Source organism: Gossypium hirsutum, chromosome D08, assembly GCF_007990345.1.
Source record: "Gossypium hirsutum isolate 1008001.06 chromosome D08, Gossypium_hirsutum_v2.1, whole genome shotgun sequence".
NCBI classification, from domain to species: Eukaryota; Viridiplantae; Streptophyta; class Magnoliopsida; order Malvales; family Malvaceae; genus Gossypium; species Gossypium hirsutum.
Genome location: NC_053444.1, coordinates 55,537,003 through 55,563,953, shown reverse-complemented (window position 1 = coordinate 55,563,953; position 26,951 = coordinate 55,537,003). Strand labels below are relative to the sequence as shown.

Below are 26,951 nucleotides of genomic sequence, written 5' to 3'. Positions count from 1 at the left end.
AATATAGATGTGTACTTAAAAATAATATGCAATAAATAATAAAATGTATGGTCTGAAATTAACTAATCATAATAACCCATGAAATATGTACGATTCACCTAGTAGATATAGTAAATTGTGCATATTAAAAATTATGTATAAAAATATTAAAATAATGCTTTGGTTGAGTGATAATTTAATATTTTATTGATCTAATAGGTGTAAGTTTAAATCCCATCATATGCATATTTTTCTTGTTTTTTAATAAAAAGACTAAAATACCCTCAAATAATATGACTTATTTAAATTACTGAAAGACATTTTCATAATTTCTTAACTGAATTGGTACCTAGTGACTAGGGCTGAATATTCGATCGAGTCAAGTCGAATTGAGTCAAAAAATTTTGAGTCAAGTCAAGTCAAGTTAACGAATCTTATTATTTATACTTAATGTTATATTTACATGAATCGATTATTTAACTAGTAGATGAAGTACAAGCTTTTAGATTAATTTTGATAAAGGAAAAAGGGAAAGTGGGATGATTTGAGAAGGAAAGTAAGACTATTGGGTAAACATTTATCAAAACTAATGTTTTTCTCATTTTCAAAATTGATAGGGACCAAAAGAGTATTTATACTAATTTGTTATTCAAATTATTCGAGTTATTCGAATTGTAAAAATTCAATTTGACTCGAACTTGAAATCCGAAATTTCTTATTTGAGTTGACTCGAATAATTTGAATAATTCGAATAACTCGATTAGATTAACTCGAAATTTAAATTTTTTTAAATTTTTTCGAATCGAATTGAATTTTGCTCACCCCTAAGTGACACCAACTCAGTCAATGTTTTTATTAATAGTATAGATAATTAGACTTTCAGTTTGTATTAAAGTACACTTATCATTTTAGATCAATTATCACTGTCTCTTACTTGTGAGAACTAGTGTTAAATTTGAATTGTTTTGTTTGCCTAGTTTTGTCTATCTTTTCTATCTATCTTTGTTGAAGCAATCGTTCATCATGTACTTTATATTACTTTGTTGAGACTAACGTTTACTTATCAAGGCATGTTAATTACAAGAACTGCATTCTCTCAAGTAAAGTTCGTGAATCAAATCGAATTTGTTTGTGCAAGTGTACACAAATAATGATCAACCTTAATTATAAGTATGATTATGAGTCAACTAACTTGTCTACCTACTACAATCTTAAATTGGTGAGTTATCTCATAACTCTATTACTAAAATTCAACTTTATAAAATTACTACTATAACTTAGTCAAATATTAATAATCCAGTGCAACCTTAAATTAGTAAATTGTTGAGTGAAGTTACAATCTTAAATCGACAAGCTATGAAAAATCATTTGTAATTTTAAATCAACGAGCTATTAAGAGAAATTGCGATATAAAATTGTGGAGTTACAAAAAATCAGTCTTGATCGTAAATCAATGAACTGTTAAGTGAAGTTATGATCTTAAATCAGCAAGCTATAAAAAATTATTCGTGATCTTAAATCAACAAATTATTGAGTGAAGTTGCAATCTTAAATTAACAAACTATGAATGAATCGTTCATGATCGTAAATTAAAGAACTATTGGGTGGAGTTGTGATCTTAAATTAGTGAACTCTAAAATATCAGTTGTGATCTTAAATCAACATATTGTTTAAGTAAAGCGGTGATCGTAAATTGGTGAGCGATGAATTAATCGTTCATGATCGTAAATTAATAAACTGTTGGGTGGAGTTGCGATATTACATTAGTGAGATCTAAAATATCTATTATGATCTTAAATCAACACACTGTTTAAATAAAGTTGCAATTGTAAATTCGTGAGCTATGAGTGAATAATTCATGATCACAAATCAATGAATTGTTAGTCAAAGCTGTGATCTTAAATCAATGAGCTCTAAAATTTCACAGGATTTAGCACTTAGCAATAAGAAATAAAATTATTGATGATCATGAGTACATTAAAAGTAAAGATGAATTACTCACACATAATACTTATTCAGGTGGCGGGCAATCCATGTGCAGGGCAGAGTTAGACCGTCAATTTTTGTGATCCTATAGGCTCCTAATCATATCTTCTCCACCACTTTATATGGTCCTTCCCAACTGGGAGCTAGCTTTCCTTTTTGAGAACCCAGTAAACTAGCTTTGGTTTTCCTTAAGACTAGATCACCAATCGGGAATTGTTTACCCTTTACTTTAACATTGTAGTATCTTGCAACTTGTTGGGGTCGTACTGCAGTTCTAATTTCAGCATTCTCCCTCCTTTCTTTAATGAGGTCTCAACTGAGCCTTAAAGCATCTTGGTTGGCTTCGGTACTAAAATAGGTGGTTCTATGGAAGTGAAGACCTATGTCTGTCGGAATGATCGCTTCTGCTCCATACACTAAAGAAAAGGGCGTCTCTCCTATAGCCATGTGCGACAAGGTCCTTAGGGATCATAAGATCTTTGATTAAATTTCTTCTTATTCATTGCGTTCACTTGTCCATTCGTTTGCAGGGTTTTTACTGAAATTTGAGGAAGCGATATCTGTAGATCTATACAAATTTTCTTAAATTTCTCTTGAAATTGAGTTTCATTGTCTGTTATGATTAAATGTGGGTTACCAAACCTAAAAAAAATAGGATTCCACACAAAAGACTCCATTTGTTTCTCTATTATCGTAGTTAAAGCCTCTGCCTCTATCCATTTGGTGAAATAATCAATGGCTCCTACTACGAATTTCTTTTATGCTGTCATAATCGAAAATGGTCCCAAAATATCTATCCCCCATGTCGCAAATGGACAAAGTCTGGTCACCCTTTGGAGAGGCTCAGCTGGTGATCGTTGTATTGGTACAAACCTCTGGCAAGCATCGCATGTATGCACTAATTGGTGGGCCTATTTTTGGATGGTCAGTCAATAATATCCTTGTTGCGGGACTTTTTGAGCTAATGACCTCTCCCCTAAATGATCACCGCATATGCCTTTATGGACTTCCCTTAGAATATATTCTGCTTCGTCAAGAGTGAGGCTTTTTAACAAGGGTTCGAAATACCCTTTTTTGTACAATACACTATTTAATATGATGCATCTGGTTAATTTGTATTGAATCTTCGCTAACTTTTTGCTACTCAAACCATAAATGTCTTATTGCAAGGCCTGAAAAATGAAGGTCATCCAAGTTTTTTCATGTTAAATAGAAAGCACTTGAGGGTGATCGCAACTAGGGAAAGCTTTGTGTTTCAATAATATTTTTCCTCTTTACTTTATTAGGATAGAGGAAGCAAGTTTAGATAAGGCGACAGCTTTGGTGTTGGCTACTTTTGAGATCTGTTGGATCTTAGCCTTTTCAAACTTAGCTAGGAGTTTAAGGGTTGTTGAGTGATATTTGAATAGATTAGCTTCATTCACCTCGTATTCCCTTGTCATCTATTTTGCAACTAATTGAGAATCAGTAGACATAATCAATTCATTAGCTCCTAGCTGTTTGGCCAATTGTAACCCAGATATTAGAGCCTAATATTTGCCATATTGTTGGATGCTCGAAATCTGAAAGAAATGTCATACTACCACTCATTTCGTTCAAGGTCTATAAGCAGGATACCTGCTCCTGCTCCTTTATTCACCATGGATCCATCCACATAAATTGTCCAACACTTTGACTTTGCCACCTAATTAGTTTGTTCCTTTGGTGGCGATGCCACTTCTATTTTTTAGATGAAAGTGACATTCTTAACATTATACTCACAAAAGTGTTAATCTAAATATATGTTTACACATTCACACATTTATGTTAGATAAATTACTTGTTATCATATAAATGTGTTACCTAGTACCACTATTAAGCTATTAAAGTAGCGTTATGCTATAAAGTCAGCAAAATTTAAGCTTTGATGTTCCTTCGAGGGGCATAATCTAAACTAAAATCTGCCAACTCCATTCCCCATTTTGTCATCCTTCCAAAGGTGTCCATTTTGGAAAGAATATCTTTAATTGGTTGATCTGTAATAACATTCACCGGGTAAGCTTGAAAATATGGTCGCAACTTTTGAGCTGCCGTTATTAACGCAAAGATAACTTTCTCTATTCTGGAGTACCTCAGTTCGCCACTCTGTAAAACCTTGCTAACAAAATATACTAGGTACTGTTGTGTACCTTTGATTTTGACCAATACCGCTGCCACAGTCTCTTCTGAAGCTGCTATATACAGGATAATGACCTCTCCTATTTTAGGCGATCTCAACAAAGGAGGTGACATAAATACTGCTTGAGCTGATCAAAAGCTACTTGGCATGGCTCTATCCACTTGAGCGGAGCCTTCAATGCCTTGAGAAAAGTCTCAATACCACTATTCTATATATTAAACATTGAATGTCCTTTATCGTTTTAGGTAAAGACATGTTCAGGATTGCTTGAATCTTTTCCAGATTTGCTTCAATGCCCTCTTAGAAATCATAAAACCGAGAAACTTTTCATATCCAACTCCAAAAGCACGCTTCTTCGAATTTAATCTCACATTATAAGTACACAATACTGCGAACACCTCTACGAGGTCCTCAATATGTTGTTCCAGAGTATTGCTTTTTACCAACATATCATCAATGTAGACCTTGACTTTGCGACCAATCTGATCCTTGAAAATCTTGTTCACTAAATGTTGGTATGTCGCCCCTTCATTATTCAACCTAAAAGGCATAACTCGATAGCAAAAAGGATCTGCATCCATTATAAAAGTCATTTTTTCTTGATCTTCCTTTGCCAAAGAAATCTAGTTATAACCAGAAAATGTATCCATGAAACTCATAAACTTGTGCCTTGATGACGCATCCACCAATCTATCAATGGCTAGCCGAGGAAAATTGTCCTTAGGGCATGCCTTATTGAGGTTAGTAAAGTTAATGCACATTCTCCACTTGCCATTGGCTTTTTTCACCATGACTACATTCGAGAGCCATGTAAGGTACTTTACTTCTCTGATAAATCCTGATGACAACTTGCCCACCTCTTGTCTTCTAACTCCCAACACCGATAAAGCAAACTTTATCTTTTCTGCCGTATAGATTTTACATCTAGACTTACATTCAAACTATGGACAATGACCTTAAGATCCACTCCTGGCATATCTTCCACAAACCATGCGAAGACATTTGAGAGTGCGTTTGGTTCGCTGTATTGGATTAGAGGTGTAATAGCAAATCAACTGTTTGGTTGAATGTAATAGAATAGAGGCGTAATAGTAATCTTGTGCTTGGTTGAATGGAATAGAGATGTAATAGCATAATGGAAAAAATTAAAATGACTAGAATACCCTTAGCATAAATTTGTTTTGGTAAATGATTATTGTTATTGTTATTTAAATTTTAATAAGATTATTATTATCAATAATAAATAATTTAATCATATTTAAACATAATTATTATTAAATATATTTTAATTAAAATATATAATTTAATAAAATTCTTATAATTAGCAGAAATTTGTTTTGGTAAATTATTATTGTTATTGTTATTTAAATTTTAATAAGATTATTAATATCAATAATAAATAATTTAATCATATTTAAACATAATTATTATTAAATATATTATAATTAAAATATATAATTTAATAAAATTCTTAATAATTAATATTCTTATACGAATTTACTCAAATCATAATATATGATACTGTAAAATATAAATTAACATAATTATTAAATATATTATAATTAAAATATATAATTTAATAAAATTCTTAATAATTAATATTCTTATATGAATTTACTCAAATCATAATATATGATACTGTAAATGAAAATTTGAAATAATTAATATTAAATATATTTTAATTAAAATATATGATTTAAAATAATTTAAAATAATTATAACTAATAAATTATATTTTATGAATTTGTATAATTTAAAATAATAATTATTACATATAATTTAATAATTAATATTAAATTTCATAAAATTCTTGATAATAAATTTTCTTATATGAATTTATACAATTTAAAATAATTAATATTAAATATAATTTAATAGTGATATATAATTTCATAAAATTCTTAATAATAAAATGTTTTTATATGAATTTACTAAAATCAATATATAACTTGAGAATTATATTTTGCATAAACATAATTAACTTATATTAAGAAAAGGTTAGATGAAAATGAAATTGTACATCATAATCCATATTTTATATAGTTTTAGAACATCAAAAAGTTTGAACATTGATATTTAATGGTGAGAAAGAAATCTTCTGACCCATTCCAATCCGGCAACAGAAGGTAAACTATAGAAAACGATCATTTGAGCTGGATGATCGGGAATTTTACTCAAAGCATCATACCGCTGATCGTCGGTTAAACCTTCAATTGACCATAAGGCTGAATATAAATTTGAAGCTTTCTCTTCCATCTTTTGATGTTCTTCTGACTTCTGCTGAACAACCACCTCGGAGGCAATACTCCTACTGATTTGATCGCCAACGGCCTGGATCTTTTCCCCTAACAAAGTGGCAGCCTCATCAAATGAAGAATACACATTATCACGAGCATCAGATTTCTTCTTTCTCTTGTTTGAAGATGAGGAACCCCCTTGGTCTCTATCTCCTCGCGGATCCGTACCAGAAACATTCATATTGTCTAAAGAGACGTCAGCTTCGCAGTCATAGAATGTGTTTCTCTCTTCATTCATATCTGTAGTACGTTCATCCTCAGCATGTATTTCTTCAAGAACATCAGCAGCTATTTGAGCGTCTTTCTCAGTCGCCCGATCTCTTGCGTATATGGCAGTAAGCTGGTTGTAGTAAAGGAAAGAACGATGTCTGAACTGAGAGGCTTCTTTGTGACTCTAAAAAAAACGAGAAAATCATATTAGTTATAAGTTTTGTAAAAAACAAATAAATACTTGAAATACATTTTACCTTAACATAGGATTCCCAAACTGCATCTTCAGCAACAACGAGCTGCCTATGCTCGTCCCAACCAAAACCGCTGTTGTTTTGACCATTAAGCATGTCGTAGACGACTGACCATTCCCTTTTTAGGCACCTAATCCGAGATTCAATATTTGGGCTCGCCTTCAACATTGCTCTTGGTAAAGCCTTTTCTAGCATTTTCTCTAACTCGTTCAAATAACCGGCTTTGAACCCGGTATCAGCATTAAATGTTCCTACATTGTGCAAATCCACCATGCAAGAAACCAAGGCTGCATCCTCTTCTGGAACCCATTTTCTTTTGCTTCCTCAAGAAGCTTGAGAAAAAGCACCCGTTGGTGGAACACCTGACATATTGTTCTTAAGAAAAAAAAATTAACATTATTTACTATTTTGAATATCATGAATCAAAAGGTGAACAGTTTATAATATTATATCGGTAGTTTAATACTAAATTTAAATTTATAACACATGCTGAATGAAAAGATAATTAAATTATAATTCAACAAAGTTTAGTACAATACAGAATTTTAATCAAAGACCACCAAAGTTTCATAAACTAGATACATAAAATAACATCAACAAATCAATTCAAACTCAATTTGTCCCTAAACCTAACTAATTTCTAGATGCTTGCCATTCATCGAACATTTGGTTGGCTAGTTCCATCCTCCAAGTTGCCCAAGCATCCGATGGATGAATATTTGTGATATTCGGTTCATCGTCATCCACCACATTAGTAGGTAATCCTTCTCCCACCTCCGCTTCAATGGGATCAATACTCATATGGGTTCGAATAAAATTATGGAGCAAACAACATGCAATAATAATTCTATTGTGCACCCTTACAGGATAAAACGATGGACTCCTAAGTATTCCCCATCTAAGTTTTAATAAGCCAAAGCATTTTTCAATGACATTACGTGCTGAGGCATGTTTCATATTAAAAAACTCTTGCGGAGAACTTGGTTGATAACCCTGACGCCACTCGTTCAGATGATATCGCTATCCTTTAAATGGTGCAAGAAATCCCTCACAATTTGTGTATCCAGCATCAACTAGATAATAACAACCTATAAAATAATTTTTTTTAAAAATGATTAATTGAGCAAACAAAGTTTGATCTTAATGAATAATTCAAATTCCTCTAACTATACACTGTACCATGAGGAACTTTTAGTCCATGTCTTCTACTAATGGCATCTCGAAGCACCCGTCCATCGGCAACTGAACCTTCCCAACCAGGAAGAACATAAACAAATTGCATCTCAGGTGTACAAACACCTAGCATATTTGTTGCTATGTCACCTTTTCGGGTTCGATATCTAGGTTTATCAACTGTTGGCACCCTAATCTTGATGTGGGTTCCATCAAGAGCACCTAAGCAATTCTATATCACATGATATAAAACCTTGAGTTAGAATACTAATTTAATTCTAAGTCAACTAAATGTTGTACAATCTATATAAAACTCAGTCTAATACCTTAAACCATTTCCACCTTGTGTCAGAAGAATCGGCTGTAATTGGCTCCGGCTTTTTAAATAAGACATCTTGTAAGCGTATGACAGCATTTAAAACACTATGAAATGCTCTGCTTACAGTTTCCCTGGACCTTCTAAAGTGATGCTTGATAACTCGATTTTTAATGTGATGGGAGATGATATGTAAAAACATTGCTACTTGCTCATCAACAAGCATGAACCTTGACGACTTCAATCCCCCTATCGATTCTAACATCTCACATAGTTTAAAAAAGGCAGTTCTATTCATCCTAACTTGTTCAATACAAGTCTCGTCACTAGCATATACAAGCCTCTTCACATAATCCCGTTGTGCATAAAAATCTACGGTATAGGACCTAATCCTTGGTCTATAAGTATGTAGGCTAAGGCTGGCACCCATTCTAAATAAGAACCAAATCGCGATTCTACAGATTTCCAACCAAATTGTCAATGCAGCACCGATTCTTTTACGCCTCACACTTTGTGCAATTAAGGGCAGACGAGCCATTACTGCACCATATTAAAATTAGAACTCAGTATCAATCCCCTCACACTTTAGAGATGCAAATTTATTAAAATAAATATCGTATAAGATATCTTTTTCAATTAATAAAATAGATAATTCATTCAATTTTTGTTGAGATATTGTTAATCTTCAGTAAGATTTTATCAATTTTAATTTTTAGAGCATTTTCTCCGTTGATGCAACAAAAACAAAAACATGAGTAATTAACATTATACGCATTTGAAAAAGGAATAAACTCTTTATGAATAATTATGTCAATTGAGTGTCATTTTATAATTTGATAATTTATTTGAAAATAATATTATAATCAATTTGAATTAAATAAGGAATTTGAATATTATTAATTTAATAACAATTATATAAGCATCGAAATTGGAACTTGATTGATTGTTTATATAAGTACCGAATTATATTTTAATTAAAATATGCCAAATATATATTATTATCATTACCAAATTTCTACTTGGGACTTGGGTGATTACTTTTCTTTACAATTAACTCTCTTCAACTTTTCAATCTTTTATTTTATTTTATTTTATTAACATTGTAGCCTTAAAACAACTACCTATTTTATAATCGATTTAATCAACACGTAGTTGAGGTTCGGGATTCGAGTTTTGATTTATTTTAACACATGGGTTCTTCTTAAGGGTAAGCAGGAAAATTCGAAAAACCAAAAATTAACTTGAACTAATGTGTTTGGACGGTTTATGAAATGCTAGTTTTAAAATGTGAAACCCAAATCATTTCTATTTTTATTTATTATATAATTAATTTTAATATTTTATGATATAAAAATAAAATTATTATATTTACAGTAGTGAAAATAATTTAAAAGTTTTTGAAAGATTATTATTTTCTAGAAACATTTATGAAAATGTTTTTGAAATTTTGTCAAATAATATTCAAAAAGCCATAAATAAAGCTCTTTTTGTTAAAATAAATCTAAAAGCTCAAAACAAAAATATTATAAGTAATATAATAGACAGTTGAAAAAATTCAAAAGACTCAATTAAATCAAACCAATAGAACCCTAATTTTCCCTAAATTTATTATAAGTAATCAGTAATCGAGTTATTTTGCATTGAAGTTGATTTTAAAAAACTATGAAAATTTTAAAAAATAAAAACTTTTTTAAAGAAACATAATACAATCTTAATTACAATACAAAATAATACACGTTAGAAGCATTAGCCTTTCAAATTTTCAAAAATACAAAATACATTCAAAATTATTAATAAATGGTCGGGTATTGCGTTCCTAATGGAAAGACTCAAATTTAAACTTTAGAGACGACATTATTAAAAGAGAAAACCACAAACTCTAAACATAAAAAAATATATATAAAAAATACATTTAAAACTTAAACCGAAATAAATATTAACTAAAAATTCGCACACAAATGGCATAGGATGAGACTCTAACATAAAATTTTAAAGATTTTTAAAACTTCAACCATACAAGATACTATTTAATTTAAAGAATTTAAAAATAACAGTTGAAAAAAAAAGATTACATGTTTTTCCCATCCCGTCAAATCAAATTAATTTTTTTTCTATAATTTTATAATAGTAGCATAATAAATGGATTTCATAAAACAATCAAATAAAGGGTTAAATTAATTAAACATGCCTAAAAAATGTTAATTGGAACTTGATTGATTGTTTATATAAGTACCGAATTATATTTTCATTAAAATATGTAGATTTAATCTTAAATTTGGACATTATATAAGCATCGAAATTGGAACTTGATTGATTGTTTATACATAATTTAAAAATAGAGAGCTTATTATATAAAAAAGCCTTGTAAATTAATTCAATAATTATTTGAGTCTTTAATAAAAACAACTATATTGTTTAAATATATTGTTTAAATTAAACCGAAAATAAATATTTCGGTTGAGACCATGGTGTTCATACAGTTGAATCACTCCAGGCTTCCATTTGAAGGGCGTGTAATTTAGTGAAATAGCTTTTACTCGAATAACGTTGTATTAAAATGTTTGAAGCAGTGGTTAATATGAGTTTGGTCAACTGCTGTAGGATGCATTTGTAAGCAAGTTTCCTCAATTAGTTGATGCATAATTTATTGAATCCACTCATGAACAAGCATGATAAAAGAATGCGAAAAATTCACCAAAATCATGCAAATAACATCATTATGCAACTACCTTTAGATTCAAGTAGATTGGACATTCATGATGACTTGGATAATAAAATAACTATAATGAGAAAGGGCAATGCTCAGAAAGCCTTCAAAGTCGATATATATATGAGATGGAGAGTAGGTTAAAGAGTTACATGCAAATAAGACATTACCAGAATTATATTCTATCCAATAATTGAAGCGGAGTGTATTGAAGGATGTTTTATTAGATAAGGCTATCAAAGTAAGCTTTCTTATTTCTTCTAAGGGAGCTTATAATCTTAGAACCATAGAAGAACGATTGAAATGACAATAGGTAATTATTTTGGTAACTTGGAGTGCTGCTGGTTTTATGTTCTGGTAATGTAATTTTTTATGGTAGAGTTAACAATCTTGCCAGTATCATATTAGAGAGAATTAAGTTAAAAGGCTCATAGTTCTTCAATACTAATCTCAGTAACAGTAAAAAAAAATCAAATAATTTAATTGCAAAAAAACTTACAGTGACTCAGTGAATACAAGAGGCTTAGTTATGGGTGGAGCAAGCAAGCCAAGGGACTAAGGGAGTAGTGCTAGTGGCCGGAGGCGAAGCAAGCAAGGGAGGTTGGGACTGAGAGGTGAAAATAAAAATACAATTTCAATAATAAAAAAAGAAGAAGAAAAAGTAAAGCAATACGTTTGAAGAAGTAAAACAACATGCCCATAACATAACGAATAAGAAACACATAAATAACATAACCTAACAAAGAAGAAAAAGCTAAATAGGAATATTTCATGATGTGTAATAGGAGATGACTAGCACTTCGAATTTAAAGGAATTTATGTTATTTGGTTTCATAGTTTAGGGATTCATCAGCTGACAGTTGGTCTAGATCATTGGTCCAGATACAACTTCAAGAATGAGTTTCTATTTGGTTTCAATGATTTTTAACTTGTCTTCATTGTCTTGCTCTGCTTAGCTTTGTTACGGAAAAAAGGTTGCATTTAACTAGAAACTCATGGTGTCAGGGTTTATTCCAAGAAATCCACTAATTACTTCTTCAACTATGTTTGTAGGTACCACTGAAAACACATGAAAAGAAGTCTATCTTAAAGTTTTTCTCAACAATGAAAGTTAAAAAGGAGCAAGAATCAAACATGGAACAAAGTGTGTGCGATGAATATGTCAAAAAAAATTTGCTAAATAACTTAAAGGAGGAACCTAAAAGCACAGATGATAGACTTGCATCCTTAACAGATAAAACCGTTCACCTCTTTTAGTAAGCAATTCACCATTCACTTTAGCATACTTTAAATGACAACAAAATCAGTCGCTCGCAAAATAAAACCAGTCAAATGCATTGCAAATAACTTCAATTAACACCAAGTGCTTTTTTTTACACAACAAATCAATAAGAACAACAGAAGAACACATGCAACCCCAAATCCCCCTTAAAAATGCTTCTTTTCCTTTGATTAATTAATGCTTTTAACAATTTAAACCCAAAATGAAACAACTTCCAATTCCCTGTTAGAACGAACCAACAAAGCCTATATACTTAATCATGAAGTAAAGAAAAAAAAAAGAAATCACCCACTAATAAAAAACATAAAGATCTTTTTTTTAAAATGGTGCAATATAAAACCAAAAGAGCTAAAAACCTCAGTAAATGAATGATATTAACATACAAGGAAAATGATCATAGTTTATATGAAGAAAAAATACCTGAAACTAGGTTAAAACTTCTGGGTCTGTTACAGAAAACAAAGAAAGAAAGGAGAAGCAGCTCTCTTCTTGCCTTTCTCTATGGCATGCTCGAGAAGAATTTGGGGCTACTGGCCGAAGGCGAAGCAAGCAATGAAGGAGATAAAGGAGAGACAGGGGACAGAGGGCAAATTAGGGCGTGAAAACTAAAACGGATGTAAACTGAGGACAAGGCAGGGATTAGAAAACAGAGAATTTCGGGGATTAAGGGCGTAACGTATTAGGGGTGTATTAGGCAATACATTGAACCAAACACCTGCTTAAGAGGGGCTTAAGTGGGGCCCACGGATTAGGGGTGTATTGGCTAATCCAATACACCCAACCAAACATAGTGTGAGTGTCTCTGTAAACACCTTCCCAAACATTCTTTTTCCTTTCTCGTTAACGCCTCCGATATTCTAGCAAACTTTCAACATCATCATAAAACAACTAAAGAGTTTCTATGGCCTTTGCCATCTCCGGTTTGTAATTTTACATCCAAATCTTCTAACCCCATCACCTGGTAAGTTCCGTTGCTTTGTTGCGAACCCTGACCTCCTGATTCTTGTTTGTGGGTCTACTTCACAGACATGTGGCATTGTCTGGCCAAATACTGATTAGACTTCATGAATATCACCCCCGTCCTGTTGGGAAATTTAATCTTCATACAAAAATTACCTATTATCAATTTAGTCGTCCTCATAATAAGATGACCGAAAATAGTATTGTAAGTCATGGGGTGGTCTACTACAAAAAACTGAACACACTCTGTAGTGGCATGCTCACCATCTCCTAGGGTAACAGGCAAAGTAATACATCATTTAACATCTACTAAATGATTAACGAAGCCATACAAAGGGTTCACCCTCTTCAAAGCCTATTCTTTCAACCTCATCTTTTGATAGGCTTCCCAAGTCAAAACTTTGACAGCACTCCCACTAACCAACAAAATTCTTTTAACTTCAAAACCTGCAATTATCGTTGTAACCACTATAGGATCATTCTCCTCTTCATCACAAACTAAATCCTTATTTTCTGTGCTAAATTCTACTTGCCATTTTTCCTATTGATGCAGCTTTTTTACTGCTCCAATAGACATTACACTTCTCAAATGAGCTTTTCTTTTCGTTCTAGATGTGGCCCATTCTTCATCGATACCGATAATGACATATATTGTACCCTTAACCTGTTGTATTCCCTTATTTTAACATCATGAACCTTGTCCGAACACTAAAGCATCACTTACTATAAATTCCTTTAACTCACCATTCCGAAGAGCCTCCTCAATGTCATTTTTAAAGAAAAGTAACCCTCCGTTGTGTGCCCCTTATTGTTATGGAAACTAAACCTATCCCTCAAATTATTCCTCATTTGATTAAGTTGCATGGGCGTGGAAGGGGAGTTGATAAGATGCCCAAATTCTTAAACTGACTAAAAATATAAACATGTAGAGAATTTAATGGGGTATTAGCTTCGCATCTACCTTGAGGAGTGTATATTCTCATAGATTCCCCTGGTACCCTCTAAAAACCTCTAGGAGATCCTCATTGAGAATAACTTTTATACTATCCCCCACCTTGGACTCGCAAGCCCTGTGGGTTAGAACCCTACTAACTACGAACATTCTAGCGACCTTTATGTTGCCTATCCTTTCTTTAAAAAATACTGTGAGCTGTTCTTTTTATCTCCCCAACTTTAGCGAACTCGTGTGCTCTCTCGTACAAATCCACCAGGCTCTGCGGCCTGTTGTCTATGAATGAGTATTGGACATGCTCATTTTAGACCCCCCATGATGAAGGCATCAATGGCCCACTAATCCTTCAACTTTTTCATGTTTAAATTCACTATATGAAATAGCTTTACATTATCCTGTAGGGACTCTTTTTCCCTCTGCTTCACTAACATTAAGCCTATTGGGGTGCTCATTATCGTTCTATGAGTACGAAATATTCTCAAAAACATTTGACCCAACTGTGTGAAACTTCTAATGGAATTCTGTGGCAAAGATAGGTACCAATCCTTCGTTCTCCCCATGAAAGTCGTCGAAAAAGCTTTGCACTTCACCGCATCCAAAGCTCCCAACACATTCATGTAATCTGTGTATTGCATGAGATGTGATCATGGGTCTCTTCTTCTCTCAAACATCTCCTTCGGTATCTTGAACTCTGACAGCAATCCCACTACCACAACCTCCAGAGCCAAAGGATTGTTAGAGTAGAAAAGCAAGTCCATATCTCAGACGTCGAGATGTAATGCCTACACATCCCACCGTAAAGCAACCATCTCCTGTTGCCATGGTCTTGCATGCATTCCAAAAGCTTCCTCCTATAGAGGTATGACATTACCCTAGAGATCGGAATGATCTGACTGTATTTTCCTCCCCATCTCCTCATTTTGCCTTAACAACTCCTAATGATATATTTGTTGTTGCTCAAACCTTATATTTTGCTACAACATCTACTTCTTCATTAGTCGTATTTGTTCCTGCAAACTTACTAGCTGTTGTTGTGGTGCCTCCTAATCAGAAGGATTAGATGACCCCTGATCAGAAGAAAAATTAAAATAAAAAAAATTAAAGGTACCTCCCTATCTTGAACTACCTAAGTTCTCTAGTCGGTCTGCAAATCATCCAGCAAAAAGATCCATCTCTTGGGGTTGACTACCAACCTCAAATCTTCAACCTCGGTTAGATGGTAAATTGGTTGGGAAATTTTTATTTGGGTGAGCCATTTTCATTTTTTGGTATTTCTGATCGTCGGAAGTGTGTCCACACTCATCGCACCAAATTGTTAAGTGTTTATTTTCTTTTTTCCATTTCAGAGTAGCTTAATTGCATATATATATGTATATAAGACATAGTCCAACAGTGTTATGTGCTAGGGGTAGTTAGGCACTATGTGTGGTGACACATTACCCCCTTAGAGGTTACATGTGTTCCAGATGCCCCAAAGGATATAGAAGAACAACGTAAAACCATGTAAGTGGCGATCACTAGTACCTCAGAAGATATGGACGAGCAGGATAAAACCATATAAGTGGCGAGCTATGACACGTAACGTGTTATGTATTCTTTGTATAACAAATATGTTACTTTTTTCACCATTAAAATATATTACTTTTGATTTCGGCCCTCGTCCTAGGCCCGAGCCCGGCCCTGCCCAAAATATGGGCTTAAAATTTTATCCAGGCCCGGCCGGGGAAAAAAATTTCTAAGCCCGAGCCCGACCCATTTTTTTAATAAACACCAAAAGAGTATTTTAAAAATATTTTAAAATAAAAAATAAAATATATATTTATTATACCTCAGAAGATATGCACGAGCAGGATAGAACCATATAAGTGGCGAGCTATGACACGTAACGTGTTCTGTATTCCTTGTATAACAAATATGTTACTTTTTTCACCATTAAAATATATTACTTTTGATTTCGGCCCGTGTCCTAGGCTCGAGCCCGGCCCTGCCCAAAATATGAGCCTGAAATTTTGTCTAGGCCCGGTCGGGGAAAAAAATTTCTAAGCCCGAGCCCGACCCATTTTTTTAATAAACACCAAAAAAGTATTTTAAAAATATTTTAAAATAAAAAATAAAAAATATATTTATTATATATTCGGGCAGGACCAGGCTCGGACCCGGGCCAAAAAAGTGTGCCCGAGGTCATTTTTTTGCCTAAACTCATATTTCGGGCGAGCCGTGGGGCCGGACTACCCGGCCCATGAACACCTACTTTTGATCATCCATAACATCAATCATAAATTTTTTATAAAGTTTTTATATGTAACACGTAATTAAAAGGTGTAATCCTTTTTAACATATCAAGTCGATCAATGTTTGAACTAGTTATTCTTGAAATTAGTTATGCACTCATAATCAATTTCAATTTGAATTATTGAAATTATTATGTTATATAAATAATTCTCATAAACAAAAGAAAAAAATATTATTTTTTTAAAATAAAAAGAAAAAAAAATGAAAGCAAGAGATGGAGACTATGGTAAACCCGGCCTGAGATCTGAAAGGCGTCTAAAATATTATTTTTTTTCAAAAAAAGAAGAAGAAGCAAGAGATGGAGACGATGAATGTATATGTGTGTTGATTGGCGGTGGGTGTAGTTTTACGTTGCTTATACATAACAAGATAATTGAGAGAGAGAGAGAGAGAGAGAGAGAGAGAGAGAGAAGGCAGGAAATGTTGAAGCTCATTACAGGTCTAGCAGTTCCTCTACTATTTATCAAGAAGTTGTGGGAGCATTGGAATATCGTAGGGGCTATTCTCTTCAGCCTCATGTTGCAGAGCTTCCTCACATTGGTGGCCCCATTCAGAAGATCCACAAGGGACAGAGGCTTGTTGATAATCTGGTGTGCTTACTTGATCGCTGATGCAACTGCTAGTTTTGCTATCGGTCTCATAAGCAATAACGCACGCAGCCCATGTGATTCTTCCCGTAAGGAAGAAGATGATCTTTTGGCATTTTGGGCTCCATTTCTCTTACTGCACCTTGGCTGTCCCGATCCCATCACAGCCTTTTCTCTTGAAGATAATGAACTCTGGCAAAGGCACATGCTTAGGGTGAGTTTGGATGGGCGGTGCGTTTACTTGCGGTTAGCAGGGATTTGAATTGCGGTCGCGGTCGCGTTTTCGGTCGCGTCGCGTTTGTCGCGGTCGCGGACATAACGGACGCTATTGCTGTCACTGCGGGTATCGCGGTCGTGAATTTTTTTCAAATTCGCACAACTTACTGTAAAACATAGTAATTATAATTATAATTATAAAAAGTCACTTTTAATGATTTTTAGAGTGTTTTCTAACAGTTATGAACCTTTATTAATATGACATGAGAACACAACTTTTATAATCATTAATTATTCTTATATTTATTTACGAATTTTCTAAGAATGTTATATTAACTAATAACAAAGTAAAAAAAAGGAAATATTAAACATTTATCATATTTAATAAGTTTGAAAGTTTTTATAGATAAAAGAATTGAGAATTCATACATGAAAGATGTCTTCAATATTTCTTGACAGCTTTGAAGATAGTGAAGATATAAATATGCTGCAAAAGGGAAAAAGGAATAGATAAATTAATGAATAGATTCTCATTAATTATTCCTATTTCCTACCACTTATTCTCATCTCATTATACTTTCATATATAATTTAACATGCTTCGATTCTATATTATCTTTTCATAAAATATACTTCATTCATTTATCTAAAGATATATATTATTTTAAATGTTTTAATATCATCAAAATTAAGAATAATAACAAAAGATTTCTTTAAAAAAACATACCTTACAAATAATGATAGTGGCACGATTTAGTTTTCACCAATTAGTGGAATGACGAGGAATATCAAATCCTTCACCTTCACTTTGGGAGCGTTCTTGACTTGATTCTCTTGGCCTTTGTCCAAAAATATATCCAAAAAAAGTAACATTTTCACCTTGGTTTTCATTCAATTGATATGGAGGATATATTTGAGGAGGAGGATACATGAAAGGTAGAGGTGGGTGATTCATTGGTGGAGGAGGATACATTTGAGGCTGGTATGGCACACCATAATTAGGAAATGGTGGATAATAACCATATGGTTGTGGATAACCATGTGAAGGTTGTTCTGGTGGATAAAAACCTTGAGTACTAGTAGATGAATCACTATACCCAAGGTTACTAGAACTCGATCTCCTACCACTACCAGATGAAGAGCCTATAGAAGTATGCTTCTTGCCTTTTCCCTTTGATGGAGCTCTAGGTTCACTTCTATCTCTCCTAGGTTCAGGAAACATATTTCCATCAAACTCTGATCTGTCACGAAAATGTCCACCAATGGTACCACCCCCATATTCTCATCCATACTGACTAGAAGACCTAATTTCACCTCTATCACCACTATATCCGTCATCCTCATCAATTGGACTTAAACCACCACCATCGGGTCCATCGCCACTCTAACTTGGAGTTGAACTAGAACTTGAATGAGACAAAATTTGTTGTTGCGATTGATCAACATCCATTTCATCATCAGAGGTATCCACAGGCAACACACCGGTATTTTCACCATCTAACAATGGATTCTCTTTCTCATGAAGCCATTCTGATAGTGGATCAACATCTTCAAAGATATAATCAAGGCTGATAGGATTAAAACTAGCATTTATATCATCAGTGCTCATTCTTTGTTGATGCCTCATCTTAAGCCTCATATTATAATAGGTAAACACTAGTTTTTCAAGTTTTTTATACTTTAACCTATTTCTTGCCTTGGTGTGAATATAACTAAATGTGCTCCAATTTCGTTCGCAATTTGATGCTGAAGTTGTTTGACTAAGCACTTTAATTGCTAATTTTTGTAATTCGGGAACACATGTGCCGTATATCATCCACCACTCAGCTGCACAATATTATTTAAATTTCAAAATAACTTTAAAATGTACAATATAATTAAATAATATAAATTAAATTAAATAATTTAATTAACTGTTTACCCGGATTCATTTGCTTCCAAGCTCTTTGTGCTTGTGGAGTACCGAACGTCCCATGTTTATCTTTAAATAGTAACAACTGCATAAATAAAAGATAGAGTAAAAATAAAAATAAAAATGAAAATTCTATTTCAAATTATTTAACTAAGTTACAAATAATAGTAGTTGAATCTAACCTGATTAACCATTCTGACTTGAGTATCCATAGAAGGTTCTAATCTTTCAATTACTGATCGTGTACCTTCTAATGTTTCTATTAGTACATTCTCAAAATGCTCCACCCCAAATTGAAATTGAGGGTTGAGAAAATAACCTAAGTATAATTTATAAGAATATCATCAAATAATAATAATCTAAAGCTTAAAATAAAAAAATATAAAAATAGTTCTTAATTATATGAAACATTTTATCTTACCAGCTGAATGCAAGTCGGAATGCATAAAATTCCATCTATTGTCAATAATCTTTTCAAACTCTGTGAAATATCGACAATTTTGTTGAATTGCTCGTTTAGTCCTATCAACAGCCTCATAAATAAAGCCCATCGTTGGTTTTTCATCGCTATCCACAAGTCTCAATACTCTTACTAAGGGCTCATAAACTTTTCTGAGGTCATTGGCTTTTTTCCAAAAATCTTTTCCCAAAACAATTTTTTGGCTTCATAAGCAGGCCCTGACTTTTGCTTTCCCCATTTTGATTCTTTAAATTCCTATATATTCATAAGAAAAATTTTAAAATAATATAATTTAAATTATTTGGAACTAATAAAATCACTAAAGGTTACTATATTTAAGTAATTATATTAACTAATTATAAAATACTGACCTTTGAATTAAACATTTCTCTCAAACCTTGCTTTTGTCTTATTATCTCTTCAAGTTGAATGAAATGAATTGCAAATCGAGTAAGAGCGGGTCGAAGTATTTGTTTCCCTTGTGTATACTTCTTCATCAAATCAACAGTCCAAATGTGATTGTATATAAAGCAAGTCACTTTCTTTGCCTCATCTAACACTTTTGCTACACTGGGCTTTTTCCCAATATCTTCAAGGCATAAATCTAAACAGTGAGCTGCACATGAGGTCCAATATAGATGTTGTCTTTTCAACATTAATTTTTTTCCAGCAGCTTTCATTGCTGCCTCATTATCAGTCACTATTTGGACAATGTAATTTTCTCCAATTTCTTCTACAACTGAATCTAACAAACGGTAGTAGAATTCAGTATCTCTACTACGGACACTTGAGACATCTACCGATTTCCAAAAAATGGTTCCTTTACTGCAATAAACAAGTAAATTAATGATGTGCATTTGATTCAAACTGTTGGTCCAACCATCACACATTAGAGTTGCACCCAATTCTTTCTAATGAGTCTTTAGTACATTTACCCAATCATGAACTCGTTGATACTCTGACTCCAAATACACATCTGAAACCTCATAAGGTGTTGGGAGCTTTACACCTTGTCCAACTTCTGTTGCCACTTGAATTAAGTTATACAACCATGGAGAGCTTGCTAATTGAAAAGGAAGTCTTTCATATATTATAAATTTAGATACCGCTTCACCTATCTTCCTTCGAAAACTCTTTAAAAAAGAGTCATTGACCTTTGGTTGCTTTGAACTTTTGCTTCTAACCAATTCAGGTATAGCTCCCCTTAAGGTAAACTCAGACTCACCTGGAATAGATTTACTTGTTCTTTCTCTATTATGTTCTCTAGCTGATCCATGAGAAGATCGCCCTTTTTCATAAATGTTATCCCAACCACCAGTACTTCGTCTGAATTCTTCCCTTCTATGCCACTCGTGTTGTGATTGGATACTTTCTCGAGTTGCTTGCCTTATAGCAGAAACCTCATCAATGAATCCCTCGTGCTCATCCTCCTCTTCTGTTAATTGAGATAAGAATTCATCTTTTCTCCTCTTTTTGTCTATTTTCTTTGTGTTGCTTTCTTTTAGTACATTCATCATACTCTCTAATGACACCTGTTAATAAAATAAAAATAATTCACACTTTATATTATTATCAATTATATATAATCTTTATTGATAAATTTACAATAACATTTAATAATAATAATAAAGTATCACATACCAGTAACATTAGGGCATGGTGCAACATTGCCGGTTTTATGAGCAATGTGCTCTTTAAATCGTGTTATTCCTCCTTTCACAACTTTACCACAAAGTTTACATACGATACTTCCTCTCGCATTTGGCACTGGAGTTCCAAAGTGCCAACCTATATCATTACTTGGTGCACCCTCCAATCCTTTAGTCGGGAACTCTTCACGTGGTGGCATGCTTTATTTTTATTTATATAAGAAACATAAAATTATATTTAGAAATATAAGCAACTCATTACTTATATAGTTATATTATCAACAATATAATACCAAAAAAAGTAAACAAAATTTAAAGCTAAAGTAAAGACCTAATATTATAGAAATAAATAAATAAATATTGTGTAAAAAAATTTAATAATAATAATAATGGTAATAAATAATAATAATAATAATAATAATCATGATGATGATGATGATGATGGTATTAATAATAATAATAACAATAATAAAAATCTTAAAATTAAAAATTATATGAAAGGATATACTATATAGATAAATAAAATGATATAATAAAATAAATGTATTTAAAATATTTAGGTAAATAAATATGAAAAGAAATATAATTGAAATAATAATGCAAAACTAATTAAATTTTAATAATATGGTAATAATAACAAGTAAATAAATAATAAAAGAAAAAAGAAAAAATAATAATAGTAATAGTAATATTAAATTAATTAATTTAATAATAAAATAGCAAAAATAACAAAAAAGGGGACTAAATCGAACTTAAAACATAAATTTGCGGCAAATCCGAAATAAATAAAAAGAAAAAGGACCAAATTGAATGCACAAATAACAAAAATGGATCAAATGGGAAATAATCCCCATCCTTAAAAACGCACAGCTTCAAGGTGGACCAAATTGAAATACGAAATAAATTATAGGACAAAATTAAAAAAGAAATAAGCTTGATTGTAAATAATAAAAAATAGGAAGGGCTAAAAGCGCAATTAACCCTTCTGTTAAAAACACGCGGATCCTAGGAAACGGGTCGGGTAAGTGCGCGGGTTAGGCCGAAACGGCGTCGTTTGAGTGCCAGAGTGGCCTGCCCAAAACGGCGTCATTTTGAAGGCCTATTTAAATAAAAAAAATTCAGAATCTTCATTTCAGCCATTCTTCAAATAATTTTTTTGCCTTTTTCTCTCAATTATCTTTCTTCTCTGCCGTTGCCCAGAATCCGGCCATCGGCCACCGTGGCAGCCGCCAATCACCGGCGACAGCGCCGCCGTGCACGGTGGTCGAAAATCGCCGAAAACATTTTAAACCCCCCTTTTTTTGTGTAGAATATAGATCTAGGGATAAAAATATCAAAAAATCACTCTATGTTGCAGATTCAAGACATGCAAGTACTTTACTGGGTTAGTTTTCTCTACTTACTTGATCTATTGCTTTGCTTGCTGCCTGTGCCCTGTGGCTGTGTTTTTTGCCTTGCCGAAATATGGAGAATGAAGAAATATATTTTGCCTTTTCGTTTGCTTGTGATTCTGTGAAATGTGAGTTTGTGAGTCTGACTTACTGAGTACTGACTTGTATTGTGTGAGTGAGTTTTGATTTTTTAATCGACTTTCAGTCTTTTATTTTACTTTACTTTGTTTTGATTGAAAGTTTGAAACTTGACCGATTTTGCAGGTTGGGAGGGAATATATTCCCTTGTCTTTTGTTTTATTATGAAGTACAATTATTCAGTCTTTCTTCTCACTTTTCACTATTCACTTCAATATTTCATTCACCAGAATCACCATCCATGTCCATCTACAGCACTTGATTTTTTTTTAATTTACGGAAACGGAAAATAACGGGAATAGCGGCCCGTTATTGCCGCAATTGTCCGTTATCTGTTAAATTGCGGCCGCTATCCACCGTTATCGGTGTGAATCCGCTTCCCTCCGTTATTTTCAGCAATAGCGGTTTCGATCGGCGGTGCTACTGCTATATAACGGCCGTTATTCTAAAAACGTTCCGTTATTTGAATCCCTGGCGGTTAGTGTAAAAACAGCGGTGGCAGTGAAATTAGATACTGTAGCGCTATACTTTAACGTGAGACAAAAAGTAAGCTAAACACACCACACCGCACCATACCCAATCGCCCATCCAAACCCACCATTAGCCTCATTCTCCAAGCCATAGCTTCTCTCTCTGTCTTCTTTCAATCCCTTTCCCACAACAAGCTGGAGTTGCCCACATTCCTCATGTTTATTGCCGGAATCATCAAGTATTCTGAGCGGATTTGGGCTTTGTACCGGGCAAGCACCGACAGCTTCCGCAAATACTTGCTCTAAGATAAAGATCCGGGCCCCGATTATGCACTGCTTATGGACAAATTTTCTTGTATGAGAGATGGCCACCTTCCCACGAAAACCATAACAGTAGAACAGGCTGAGAAAGAAGACAAGGATGTGAAGCTAGGCAAGTTGAGTGATTTAGAAGTGTTGCATTACGCTTATCACTTTTTTGAAACCTTCAAGGGCCTTGTTGTGGATCTCGTGTTTAGCAGACACGCGCGAAAAGAGAGCCGAGACTTCTTCAAGGTGAGGGAGCCGGAAGATGCACTAAGAGTCATAGAGGTTGAACTCAACTTCTTGTATGGGGTTTTCTATACCAAGATGATGATAATGCATTCCTCGGTAGGCTATGTTTTCCGAATCATAGCCTGTGGATCAATTTTAGCGGCTCTTGCGCTTTTCCATTTCCATACCAACCAAAGTACATATGAGCCATTTAGTGTCAAAATCACCTACAGCTTGCTCCTGGGTGCCCTTGCCTTGGAATTTGTAGCCTTCCTCATGCTCTTTTTCTCTGATTGGACTTTTGCTTCCCCTGTTCATCCTGCTTTAAAGCCTTTGGCGCTTATCTACCGCTGCTGCCTTGCTCTCACCAATTCTAGTTGGCACTTGATTCCAGAAAATGAAATACAAGTCTTGCGTACACCCTTGTTTCGCAGATGGTCTGGGTCTGTCTCAGGACACAATTTCGTAAGGTATTGCCGGAAAAGTAGTCCAACCACAATGCTGAAATTCACCAGTTGGTGGGACCTAATTCCGAAGGTAGTGCCAGGGCGGGCTCTAATTGCCAACTTGGTGGGAAAGCTGAAGCTAATACTCTGGCCCCTCTCTTTTGTCAGCAAACTTTGCTACATTCTAGAAACCATCGCTGAAAAGATGGGCATTAAGGAGTTTTTGGATGAAATGGCTTATGTGTCACATGAGCCGCTCGCTAAAGTTTTATGGGATCTCGTCTTTCAGGAGATCAAAGAAAAATCTGAAGAAGCACTAATTTCTCAACATGTTGCTAAGCGAATATCTTCAGGTAGAGGTGAATGGGTTCTAATGTCAGCTGAGTACAGCCACATTGACTGGACTGAATTTATGAGCCATGAGGCAGAACTCGATGAGAGGATTATATTGTGGCACATTGCCACTGACCTCTGCTACCACAATGACTTGCCATCGCCATCAGCATCATCATCGCCATTGCCACCGTATGAGACCACTAGTAAGCTTCTCTCAGATTACATGTTATATCTTCTGGTCATGCGCCCATCTATCATGTCCACCTTGGTAGGTCTCGCCAAAATAAGATTCCAAGACACTCTTGCTGAGGCTGAAAGGTTGTTTGCAAGATACACGTTAGGAGCAAGAAATTCTGATAAAGGGGCCTGTGAAATAATTTATGGCGTGAACACAGACGTTAAACCTGTGTATCTCAAGGGAGATCGAAGTAAGTCGGTGTTGTTTGATGCATGCAGGCTGGCCAAAGAGCTGAATAAATTTGGAAACAGAAAGCGGGTGTTAATAAGCAAGGTATGGGTGGAATTACTCTCCTATGCTGCAACCCAATGCAGACCAAGTGCACATGTTGAGCAAATAGGTAAAGGTGGGGAGCTTATTACCTTTGTCTGGTTACTCGTCGCTCACTTTGGTCTCGGCCATTGCTTCCAAACCACTACCGTCGCCAAACTCATTGCCGGAAAGTAATTTAACTCCTCTTTTTTTTAAATATATAAATAAATTTAATACTTGAGGCAGTATTTGTATTCACTTTCTTCCTAATTTGTACAATTTACTAATCTTATCAATGTTATAGATATTGTACCTTCCGTTGCCGTCATAAAATAAATGGGTTTATTTGAATTGTCGTATTTATCCATATTAACATTTTTCTTCAAAAAAAAAGTTTATTTAATTTCACCTGATGGTTCATAAAGTTTTGTCCAAAGTGTAGACTGTTGTTACCAAAACTGTAAACACATTTGATAAAATCTCAAGTGACATATTTGTTGTAACAAAGTAAAAATAGTTAAAAAGGGTTATTACCACAGCTAACTATCATATATATCACAGTTGTACATCACCTGCTTTAATATGGCAATCCAGCAATACGAAGTTGAGATAATAAATTCAACAATCATCAAGGACAGTCTTGGAACCAAAAAAACAACTATAAATTTAAATGATCAATCAACAACCAAAATACAGAAATAGCCCCCGTAACTAATATCCAAAAAATGAAAACAAAATCAATTAGGTTGGATTTTACAAATAAAGAAAGAGAAAAACTTAGGTTTTGTTCTCTGCCTGGTTTTCTCACAATCCTTTCTTTGGGTTGTTCCAATGCTAGGAAGGTGAGTTTAGTCAGAAAATGGGGACCGATAAAAGACATAACCAGTCCCCGCATGACGCAACTTGTGGAGTTCGCTAAATCGGATTATAACAAGGTGCTTTCGCCATCAGGTTTAAAGTTAAGGAGAATGATGACGGACGAGATTATTGAAGCAATGGTTAGCATGTAGCAATCACATGTTTTATTATTATTATTATTATTATTATTATTATTATTATTATTATTATTATTTGGATGTAATGATGTAACTTAGTTGTATTCCAACTAAGTTTGTTAGTGGTAGTAGTTGGTGATTTATTTTAAGTAGATGTAATGATAAAACTTAGTTGTATTCCAACTAAGTTTGTTAGTGGTAGTAGGTGGTGATTTATTTTAAGTGGATGTAATGATGAAACATAGTTGTATTCAAACTAAGTTGTCAAGTTGTAAGCTTGTATAAATAGGCTTTATGCCATTTTAAAAAAATGAATGAATTCAATCAAGATTTCATCCATATACTCTCTATTTTAGCTTTGCTTAAAATTTATTTCATTTTTCTTCTTTGTTTCTGCCGCAAGTCTCGATTCTTGCTCGGCAAGCTTTTTGTTGAACATTGCTATTTGTTGCACTTAGCTCCAACAATTGGTATCAGAGCTTATTTCTTAAGGGATCTGTTATACAAATTCATGGCTTCATCAAGCTTTTCACCAGCTGCACCTCAAGTCTTCAATGGAGAAGGCTACCACATATGGGCGGTTAAAATGAAGACCTACCTACAAGCTTTCGATCTGTGGGAGGTAGTCAACTCAGATGTTGAACCAGAGCCACTTAGAGGCAATCCAACAGTGGCTCAAATCAGGCAGCATGCTGACGAGAGGACCAAGAGGCACAAAGCCATGTCTTGCATCCAGAACTCAGTGTCAGATGTGATTTTCAC

The 26,951-nt window shown here is 33.7% G+C and overlaps 1 protein-coding gene and 1 pseudogene across 1 annotated transcript; one reads left to right on the top strand and one right to left on the bottom strand.

Moving 5' to 3' along the window:
• The first annotated feature begins 16,986 nt into the window (after positions 1 to 16,986).
• LOC107939718 (uncharacterized) lies at positions 16,987 to 26,235 on the top strand (annotated as a pseudogene).
• Positions 20,572 to 22,947, bottom strand: LOC121219872 (uncharacterized). Its single transcript, XM_041098451.1, has 3 exons — positions 22,793 to 22,947; positions 21,382 to 21,590; positions 20,572 to 21,272 (listed from the first exon to the last, which is right to left on the bottom strand). Exons 2-3 carry the CDS (start codon positions 21,406 to 21,408, stop codon positions 20,652 to 20,654), a joined length of 648 nt encoding a protein of 215 aa, XP_040954385.1. The 5' UTR covers positions 21,409 to 21,590; positions 22,793 to 22,947; the 3' UTR covers positions 20,572 to 20,651.
• Positions 26,236 to 26,951: the final 716 nt, after the last annotated feature.